Source organism: Gymnoscopelus braueri (assembly GCF_963280865.1).
Source record: "Gymnoscopelus braueri genome assembly, chromosome: 21".
NCBI lineage: Eukaryota > Metazoa > Chordata > Actinopteri > Myctophiformes > Myctophidae > Gymnoscopelus > Gymnoscopelus braueri.
In genome coordinates this window covers 39,614,245-39,625,340 of record NC_137623.1, presented here as the reverse complement: position 1 = coordinate 39,625,340, position 11,096 = coordinate 39,614,245, and the positions used below count along the sequence as shown (strand labels likewise).

The following is an 11,096-nucleotide window of genomic DNA, read 5'->3' as shown; positions in this document are numbered from 1 at the left end:
AGCATAGAGTTATAAGGGTACCAGGGGATTCCCAGCAAAACTAGTTAATATGGCGTCACTGTCATTTTAACCACTTTAACCATATTTTATAAGTTGGCTATTCCAAGATCGCAGATCTACAAGCGCATCACTTCGTGCCATGCCATGAGCTTGTAGATCTGCTATTTTTGAAAAATCCTGGCACAATTCTTTTTTTTGAGACAGAAGGCCCACAGCCCCCCCCAAAAAAAATCATTTTGGGGTCCTTGATATGAAAAAGTTTGAGAACCACTGGACATAGGTCGGAGTAATAGGTCCGGTTCTGTTTAGGACCCAGCCTGGGCCTCGGGCCAGTTCAGTCAAGACTGAGGGGGGAGGAGTCAGTGGATCATGATTGACGCCCAGTGGAGAGAGCAGGAAAAAACTACAGCCCTGTCGCCGCTACACTGTGACTATTAGCTAAAATAAAACACTGTAAAAACGAATAGGTATTTATGAGTATTCGGCGCTACGAGGCCATGCGATCGCGCGAATAATGCCTATCGATCCGTGATTGACACCCGATCGCCTCTCGCGTCGAGCTGATAATGCTTAAAATGAAGCTGCCGATGAGAACGGGCGAGGAAGGAGGAGGAGGCGGCGGCGGGGCCGCCGTCTACTTGTCGGAACAACTCGATCTAGTGGAAAATCTCCCCGGAGGAATCGGTTCCTCCTCGCGATCGGCGGCCGACGACAGGCTCCGGGAGCCGATCGCCGGACGTCCCGCGGCGGCGGCGGATCCGCCCCGGCTAGACAAGGAGACGGTGTTCTCGTGGTTCGGCCTGCGCCTCGACCCCGCCAAGCGGATCGAGTTCATGTGCGGGCTGCTGCATATGTGCCAGCCGCTGGAGCTCCGCTTCCTGGGCTCCTACCTGGAGGACCTGGCCCGGAGGGACCACCACGTCCTGCGGGACGCGGAGATCCGCGCCAACAGCGCCAACGGCGACATGGGGATCCTCCTGACGGACGACGTGATCGGCGACCCCGTGGTCCGGTCCAAGCTGCTGGTGTGCCTGTCCCTGCTGGGGTCGGACAGCAGGGAGTGCGCCCGGGTCCTGTTCAGGATCCTGAGCCATGTCGACCCCGCGCTGTTCTACAAGAACTACGGCTACCCGCTCCCTCCGTTCAGGGACCACCGGCCGTTCATGGACCGGAGGTCGGAGCAGCACTGCGGGGGGTCCGGCGGCGAGGCGGCGGCCGGCGGACCCCTGGAGCAGCTGGCGCTGCTCTTCACCATGGCCTCCCTCCACCCAGCCTTCCCCTTCCACCAGAGAGAGACGCTGCGGGGCCAGCTGGACAAGGTGGACCTCCTCCTCGCCAAGGAGGAGGAGGACCGCCGGCGGCACAACGAGCTCACGTTAGCCGCTCAGGCCACGGTAAAAAAAAAAAAGTCCACGGTTTATAATTGTAATGAACGACTGAATGAATGTGCACAACTTGAACTTTTTTTGCACTTGACCCTACCCGGGTCTAGACTCGATAGCATAGCATGAATACCAAAACGCTCGCCCCAAAACACAGTTGCTCCGCCGGGGCAAATCCGGCGACCTCGGAATGGTTGCCACCTATAGTGTTCCTAAACGTAACCTCAGTAAACTATGCCTAAACAGTACTGTGTTCTACCGTGTTACGCTATATACGTAGTATGACGTGCAGAATTGGAAAAAAAAAACGTAGCCCTCTACTAACCATTTCATCCCTTGACCACGCATGAGCGTATCCATGACAACGCGCAAAAAAAACCTAGAACACACCACTGCCTAAATCTAACCTTATTCCCAAACGCGACCTCAAACTATGCCTAAACCTAGTTTTATTCATAAAACATAACCTCAGTAAACTGCCGAAACCTAACCTTATTCCTAAACCTAACCTCAACTACGCTTAAACCTTAACCTTATTCCTAAACTCAAGCTCAGTAAACTATGCCTAAACCTAACCTTATTCCTAAACGTATCCTCAGTAAAAACTATGCCTAAACCTAACCTTATTCCTAAACTCAACCTCAGTAAACTTTGCCTAAACCTAACCTTATTCCTAAACATAACCTAAGTAAAACTATGCTTAAACCTTATTCCTAACTTAACCATAGTAAAACAAATACAAGAACCGCTGGGGGCGAGCGGTCCGCGGAAAAAATGGGGGCGAGCGTGTTTTGGGGCGAGTCTTCCGGTTACCCATAGCATTGCTAAGCTAGCGTGCTATGTCTGTGTTCAGGAGACGACCTTTCTTGCAGGCAGGCTAGCATGTTATGCTAGCATTGCAATGAGCTTACATAGCTGGCTAATGTGCTAAGCTAGCAGCTACAGTTAGTGAGTGAGTTCACGAGTGTGTTTCCGTGGGCATAATGTGGGGCGGAGGTTCCCGTTATGTAACGGTGTCCATGCTGTCCGCAGTGGTGGAAAAAGTACTCATACTTTTTTACTTAAGTTAAAGTATCAATACTGCAATGTTGAAATACTCTGTTACAAGTGAAAGTCCGGAATTCAAACTTTACTTGAGTAAAAGTACAAAAGTATTGATCATGTCAAAATGTGCTTAAAGTACCAAAAGTTTCAAATGGCCAAAATGTAGTGGGCTGAAGTGGTTAATATATGTTTTGTAATAATAACAAAATCTACAAAGTAATTCAAGTTGTCGAACATTTGTAGTGGAGTAAAAGTGCTGCTATATATTAAATATTTTAGCTGGGGATGCCTTGGAACCCCCTCAAGGACCCCTGTGTACCCTCCTTGGACCCCACTCTGAGAAATACTTATATAAACTGACTGCATAGCATAGGAAGTTGATATAGTAGTTGGCAAAGACACTTGAAGTAACACTTGAGTTCACCCAAAGGCATTGTTGCCCCCCTTGTGGTCCAGAGCCATTGAGCCAAGTGCACCTTGTTGATATGATTGGCAGTGAGGATGGTAAATTAATATATATGCCAGCTTAGAGCTATATTAGTTATATTGTAGTATTTCACCTTTGTAATATAGTGGCAGTACTCTAGAGTAGTTATTTTTATTTTTTAAAGATATTTTTGGGGGCTTTTATGCCTGTATTTATAGCGTTCAGTGGAGATTGACAGGGAACGGGGAGAGAGAGATGGGGAGAAACATGCAGTAAAGATCGTTGGGAACGGGACTCGAACCCGCAATGCACTGTCAGGCTACATGGGTGCTCGGACCGCTAGGCCAGGGATTCGGGCCTAGAGTTGGTTTTCTAAGTGGGGTCCTTGAGGGGGCTCTCAGGGACACCCCAGCCAAATGAGAAGTAGTTTCATTTAATTATAATTAAGTTCACCTCAAATTATCACAATACAAAAAGTATACTCAATGTTTCAAATCATATTTGGGTTTCATGGCATCTGTGACATGAAAACCCCTATATGTGTTGTAACAATAGCAGCAGGTGTTTTACAAAGTGAGGTGCTATAATAGTCAATTAACAAGTTACAACAGATTCTGGTCTCGGTTGGGCCGTGAAAACACAGATTTAACTGTTTTTGTGAATGATGCCAAATACATATTTTATTGTTGTGAACGTCAGGTCAAGTTATTTAAAAATAGAAATGGAAAGCAATCCTGGGAATGGCATGTGTGAAATGTCTGTAGTACACATGGAGAAGGGGGAACACGTTACCTTAAAGTAATAGTGCCACAGGCCTTTTTCCTCCTTGATGATGACCCCTGGCTGGTATAATATGTACCATTGTTTTTTCGTTCTCCAAAAGTGTACATTTAAATGTAAAAGCTCTATACATTAAATATGACTTTTTTTACCGCTCAACTGACCACCCCACCTGTTTTTTTAAAAACCTTTTTACAAGTGTAAAACAATATATACATTATAGTATTGATAAACTTTTTCAGAAATGGACATATTTATTCGCCAATGGTAAATTGTGTATTCTTTGTTAGTAGTGAAGTGACTTTATAAATTACAATGTGTAGTTTTGTTAGACCAGACAGCTATCCATCTTTGGCGAAGATTAGAGGTCCTATTCCTTACTTTTGAGTGGAGCTGCTACTTGATACCATAGACATCCAAGAATTGAGATAAGGAAAACTAAAGTTAGCTCACCATTCAATATGTAAATGCATAATAAAAGGCATCCACAAGTTATGTCTGACTCTTGGAAAGTAGGAAATAAAATTCCCCCAAATCTGCACTAGGCCTATTTCTTTAAATAGCTTACGTTCCACATGGTACTTTGATGTGCCATTCTCTCCCATACAAAGAGGAAATTGAGAGAATGGCACTATTAGGACTACTAGGCTTTAGCCTACTTTTCATACGATGTTCTCCATGGTCCTAGTTTACCATTAGAGCCTTTGAAAATGGGCAGAGAGGTGCTTTGAACACAAATAGGACATGTGTGAGCACTGCACCACCCCTGTATGGGAGGGCAATATACAGTATACACTCACTGTGGAAATATTCTGTACTAGCTTTCATTTCCCTTTCTGTGAAATTCAACTTTTTGCTGTATGTAAAGAAACCTTATTAGAATGCTTTTAGCACTGTTTACTGTTTACATATATTGTAGTTGATGGGGTTTTACTAGCAATGCTACATAATAAATTGGTTAGCCACATGAACGCTAGCATCCCTATTCTGGGGGGCGAACATTCGGCGAAAATATCAGGTCTACATATGCTCACAACGCATCGAGGCAGCCATCTTCGCTTATACAGCTTTGCAATGACTGACCGTTGATCTCCTTCTAAAAAGAAGTGATCTACAAGTTCACAAGACTTCACAATTTCTGCATTATAGCCTACTGTATATAATGAGATACCCAAAATAGAGACGTCTATTTTATGTTATTAATTGATGTAAAATAACTAATACTATCAAACCTACCTTTACATCTAAATCTGAAAATAAATATTATTTAGAAATGTATGTCTATTTTTACTACATAGTAGTAGTAGTAGTACATACACGGCTGATCAGAACCCTACCATCATTTATTTTGCCTAGATCATTGGGGAAAGTAGAACATGTGCAAAATAATAATCTGCTCGGACACACACACACACACACACACACACACACACACACACACACACACACACACAATCCCCAACATATCCCCAATGGTACAGTAATGGAAGTCGTTGACCGCTAAGTTTATTTTTTGACTGTACAAAAGGCCAGCGCTGCATGTCGTCTACTCTCTATCAAACTTGTAATGGGCGCTGCGGAAATGTCACGTGTCACAGGCTGTTGCTTTTGTTTGTCCTCCAGAAGGAAGTCACTTTTAGACATCTGCTAAAGCGCTGAAAAGTTCCAAAGGTGTTTGGGCTGAAAGGGACACTCAAAAAGTTGAGCTTCGTTTCTCAATCACAAGTTAAGCTCTATACACTTTGTTGTATGACAAAATGGCAAACATATTTTTTGTTGTCATTATAGCTTAAGGTTTTTTTATTTCATACTTGGCAGTTATATATGAACATTTAGAGTATCAATGAAATAAAATGGGGAAAAGAGGATAAACCCTTGTTCACAAGAGTACCCCTCGGTGATACTTTAAAGTGGTCCCCGCCGACATACAAGGAATTAACGCCATTGTGTGTCAAAACAATCCAGGTCTCCTCCTCCTACGCCTACAGACTATAGAAGCCAACCTTAGCCGCTATCGGTCATCTTGCACTCTGGGAAGGCAAGGCAAGTTTATTTGTATAGCACATTTCAAAACCAGGCAGAGGAGGGGCGGGGATGGGAACATAAAGTCTTGGGAGGAACTCCTGAGAGCTGATCTGGATTTTGACATCATGCTTTAAAAAAGGAGGGGGACATGAATGAATATTTGTCTTGTTGATACTTGATAGTAATTAAAATCACATCCAAATGACAAACTGTGTTTGAACATCTAGGGTTACCACTATCATCAATAAGATAATTAGCATTAAATACAAATGCAATGTTGTCGCAATAACCCCTCTGTCAGGAGAGAGAGGCAATGGACATGCAACTTGTGGATTATAGCTTTAAAATCTATTGGGCTATTCTTCTGCACCAGAACCACATTTTCCTTCACTTTCCCTCAAGATTGCTTGTTAGCAATCTCGGCTAATCATTTAGCTTTTGTTTTACAGATGACTATTTATTCTCTGGGGTAATGACATGGACTAGTTAAGCGACTTTGTATCTAGAAAAGTGCTATATAATATAAATTGCATGTATTATTCTTACTAGTTGATGGGTTGTGAACCTTTAAACTTAAACATAACACTGATGTATTCATATTTTCATGCGAATGAATGACATTTATTTACCCAATATTTATTCTCCGCTCCTCTCCTCTCCTCTCTGTCCCTCCCCTCCACCCCCTCCACCTTGTCGTGGCAGTATAATTGACAGTAATTGTGTTTCGCCTCCAGCAGCAGCAGAAGGGCCAGAAGACAGACTATCTCTCCCTGGGTTTGGGCTTGGGCCAGCATTCAGCATCTCAGGCCCCCGGCCAGAGCAGGCGGTCCAGTCACACACCACCCAGCCGCAGGGCCACGCAGAGAGAAGGTATGTCGTTGCCACTATACTACTTCACAGCTAGATTAGCCTCGATCTCCAGGCTTTTATTGTTTAGTTTTGCTAAAAAATAAAAGCCTGGACCAGTGCGTCGGTGTACCCGGTATGAGTGTTAATTTCCCCAACCAACCAGAGTGCAGTGGGCGTCGCTCGTAATGTTGTGTTAACGGGGCGGGGGTTGACGGACAGATCGGTGAACCAATGGGATCAGGCGCAGTCTCTCTGCGCCTCTATACACCCGGCCCTCTATACACGAAATCAGGAGCGTTGGTGCAGCCTACAGCTAGATTGACTCAAAAGCAGAGCAGTATGTAACTTATTGCCATTATAAAAATGCTCCAGTGGAGAATTACAATTTGATCGTGTTATAATTTCATAAAAGATAAAAAAAATCGTTTTAGCTTTTTCGCCATTTACTATCAAATTCAGTTGTAAGCCCCCCCCCCCCCCCCCGTATGTTGTGGTCCCAGTCAGCCAACCCCCACTGTTGGTCTGGGGAGTGTGCAAACAATCACATGTCTCCTCCAATACACAAGAACTCACCAGCCACTTCTTTTCGCCTGACGGCGAGGAGTTACAACGAAAACGAACGCATAACGGAGGTTCATGCTTCCTTCCCAGGTTCCCCTCCCCACTGTACAGGCACCAGCAGGAGTCGGTAACGTAGCGACAATAACATGGCTGGCTTCATACCTGTGAACAATGGCAAATATGTTTTGCGGTGCCCGGCCAAGCCAGAGGCACCGCTGTTGGGAATTGAACACGGGTCCTTCCAGTTCAAATGTTGTCCACTGGAATGAGGCAGGTGTATTATGTTCTCTACAAAGAACATATTACATAGCTCACATTTGACCTATAACTACTGGAAAACGAATAAAGTTAGAAAGGTATGACACTTGTTTTAGCTGTCATTGTTTTTTTGTTATAGGAATATGTTTTTTAATCCAAACTTATTTTTTTTATATACATTTTATAAAATGTGTAATGTGTGAAATGCACATAGATACTACTACACTACTTTGAAGGAATTTGGAAACCGCCATTCGTTTCTCTGCCAGCTAGTTTTTGATCCAGGGGTCTTGAAAATGCCAAAAGTGAAGGAGAGGAAGACATGAATCAGCCAAGTCAGCATGAAACTACCCATTTTTATAATGTGATTTATGAATATTCTGTAGGGATGGGCAAGATTACTCTGTTCCTCATTCACTCGTAGAAGACATTCAAATGGATCTGTGAGAGATGGATTTTCTTTTAGCCTCACTAGTATCAGGACTCTGAGGATAGCAATGTTTGTCAGTCGGTCAAACAAACACTTTGGTCCTAAACAATATGGCCCATGGCCTTTTGTCTAGCCTAGCGCCAGGCCAAATTTCCCCTTTCACACACGGTAACTCAAAATCCAATGGGCAGATTGCCATGAAAGTTTATTGATGCTTCCCGGAAGATGAACCACAACTATTTAGTTAACCCTTTACTCTAGTGCCACGTAAAAAAAAATTGCCCAATGAGAGCTTCTTCTGCTCCAAGGATGGAAATGTCAGTCAGTTCAAATCAGTGTAGTATAAGGAGCAGCACTTTCTGTAGGGGCCACTAGCGGGCCTTTTTAATACTCTTACTCTTGTTTTATTTGAACCAATTTATAATTTAGACCAGTTTTAATTCGATATGTTGATTTTACTACGCATGGCAAGGTAACTGCGCAATGGAAACCTACCAACGTGTAATTTTGCTATAAGATTTTCATATTAAAAATACATTTCTCTTTGGCATTGAGGACATTCAACGATTTAGTTATCTAAACCGGGAGCAGATTCAGTATTTCATTTTCATTAGAACATAATCCATGACTATTTCTGAGAAAGAAGATACTAATACTAATGGCTTATACTAAAATACTAATGGCTTACCGGAATTGAATTCTGGGATTTGTATTATGAAAACAAATGTTTTCATAATACAATGTGACCAGTCACCATGTGACTTCCATTTATCACATGGTGTTAACATTTTAACTTCACATTTTAATAACATGATCACGCTGGAACTAAATTGATGGTCATATAGGTAAATTATGGCTCTATTATACTTCCAATGCATTGTTTGAAGACTAGGAGTATAGTTACGTTAATGGGTTATAAGTTAATGGGTTTGTATACAACTATGGCAAAGCACATCCCCGATATTTTAGATAGAATAAAACCTACGCTGATTAGTTTTTAAACTAGTTTTCTGTGTATACTGTATACATACATCTACAGTATTACTGTATGGTTAACATGTCCAGAGATGGCAATCTCTTTTAGTCATAACATGTATTTTCATGAAACAAAATGTTTTATTTGCATGTGGTACTAACTAGTTTGCGTGTGTTCCTTCCAGCGGTGCACATAGAGAGAATTGTACTGAGGAGTATCTCTCGCAGCAGGGCAGACAGGGAATACAATTTTGAGGTAGGTACTACAACACACACTCACTCACACACTCTCTCACACACACACACACACACACACACACACACACACACACACACACACACACACACACACACACACACACACACACACACACACACACACACACACACACACACACACACTTGCCTTCATTACATGGTGGTCCAGAACTTCACCCCCCCCCCCCCTTTCCAGAGGTCCCACAAGGCTGAAACAAATCTGGGAAGTTCAACTTCTGTTCGTTAACATAAATATCACTCCAAGCTCTTTATTGAAGGATTTGTGATTACACTAATGTGGAAACAGGCCATGCTGTTCAGATTTGTTGATGTTTTCTCCATTCATCCTGCCATTTTCGCCATTTACAAAGCATGTGCCTTTGCATACCTGTCATCTCAGAAATGACTGAGTTGACTTTTAAATATTATTTCAAAAACCAGTAACCTACCGTGACAATAGGAGGGTACTTCTGGATGATGTCGTCACTAACGGGTGTGTCAGAGTCTTGTACACTGGTACGTGCATCTCTGTCTGCTAAACCAGGCATGTCCAACCACATCTGTGAAGATGTATATATTCAATTTATTAGATTAATTGATAGTGAGTCCTTAGTTATAAAAAGAGAGCCACAGTAGATTTTAATCAGTAGCACAGTGTAAAGTGTAACATATACTTTAAATTGCAGTATGATGTATTAGTACTTTAACACATAAGATTGAATAACATTCAAGTTTGACATCAGGAAATAAATGTTATTCTGAAATTGTGTTATTGTGTAATTCCCCAATGTTGCTAGTATCTGTCAATTCTGAGCAATCATTTAGATATTTCATTTAATGTGTTCAGGTGCACATAGCAGGTGACTTTGCATACCTGTCATCCCACAAATGCCCGAGTTGACTTTTAAAATATTATTTTAAACCCTAGTCACATGCCTTGACAATCCAGAAAGAGAATGTGACGTCACACTGTTTTGTTTTAATAGTGCAGACCTCACAAGATGGCGCCACCTGTCCATTGAACTCAATGGACTCACTCTTGATAGGAGGTGAATTCTGGATCATGTCATTATACCTGTGGATGTGCACACCCAAATTAAATTATGTGTAGACTTGACTTAGTTGGGACTGCAAAGTCTGGCACTCAATTAATTTTAATATACCAACCCAACCGAGGAGATAATTACATGAGAACAGTACAATTGAAAAGCCGACAATTGATGAGACTGTTTTTTAATTAAAGCTTCTGCGCTTTATTGACCACACACACCCCTACATTTTGGTTCACCAAGTCTATGGTATATCGGCTGTGTGCCCAGCCTTGGGTTTGCTGCTTGCTATGTGTTCAAAAGTCCTTTATAACTTTGCACCTTTGAGCCAGTGTGTGTGTGTGTGTGTGTGTGTGTGTGTGTGTAAAGACGGATTACAATTGGTAATTGGAAACACCTGCGAATCAATTAACCATGGCACTGCTCTGAGTCACTCCCTGTGGCTCAACCTTGGAGTGCAGGTCTCCACACGGCCTGCTCAAGGAATCTGCCGCCGGGGGGGGGCAGGACAGTGCAACTGTTGGCATTTGTGGTGCCCCGTATGGGCTTTGGAGGTGCGCTCTGTAGAGGCCTCTCAACTAAACATGCAACTCCAATTTGGGTATGATTAGATGTTCCATTCACGATACTTGGCATTTTTTTTGTAAGAAACAGGGCCTGCCCACACATTTGTTTTAAGGCAATTACAGGCAAATTGTCATTTGTTCCAGCAGTTTTCAGCAACAAACAGTGACATCACATTTCTAGCATTTGTGTAACCCTATGGGTGTAAGTAATATTGCTTTTGGCTCTGTGTTGTTTAGAGGCCCCTCAATGTGTGACTCAAATTTGGGGCAGATCAGACACAGCGATTTGTGGCATTGGCCCTGTTCCAAAATCCCCCCTTACAGACTCAGTGACTTAGACGCGCGTTCATGTGAAGTCTATAAGGGCTTAAGGGCTGTCCCATTGTCAAATTGTTAAGTCAGTGAGGGCTCTGGCAGAGTCCTTTTATGCACCCTGTCCGTAAGTCTGCATCGGTGCAGCCTTTGCCTAAGGGAATTACCCACAATTCATAG

General features: G+C 42.8%; 1 protein-coding gene across 3 annotated transcripts in view; it reads left to right on the top strand.

The window, feature by feature from the left end:
* Positions 1–379: 379 nt before the first annotated feature.
* zcchc2 (zinc finger, CCHC domain containing 2) overlaps positions 380–11,096 on the top strand; it is a 35,232-nt gene continuing 24,515 nt past the window's right edge. For 2 of the 3 annotated variants that reach the window (XM_080418048.1, XM_080418046.1), the window contains exons 1-3: positions 380–1,394; positions 6,393–6,528; positions 8,917–8,987. In XM_080418048.1, coding sequence (XP_080274174.1) covers positions 567–1,394; positions 6,393–6,528; positions 8,917–8,987 — 1,035 coding nt within the window. In that variant the 5' untranslated portion in view covers positions 380–566. The remainder of the gene's footprint in view (positions 1,395–6,392; positions 6,529–8,916; positions 8,988–11,096) is intronic. The other variant, XM_080418047.1, reaches the window with a different exon arrangement.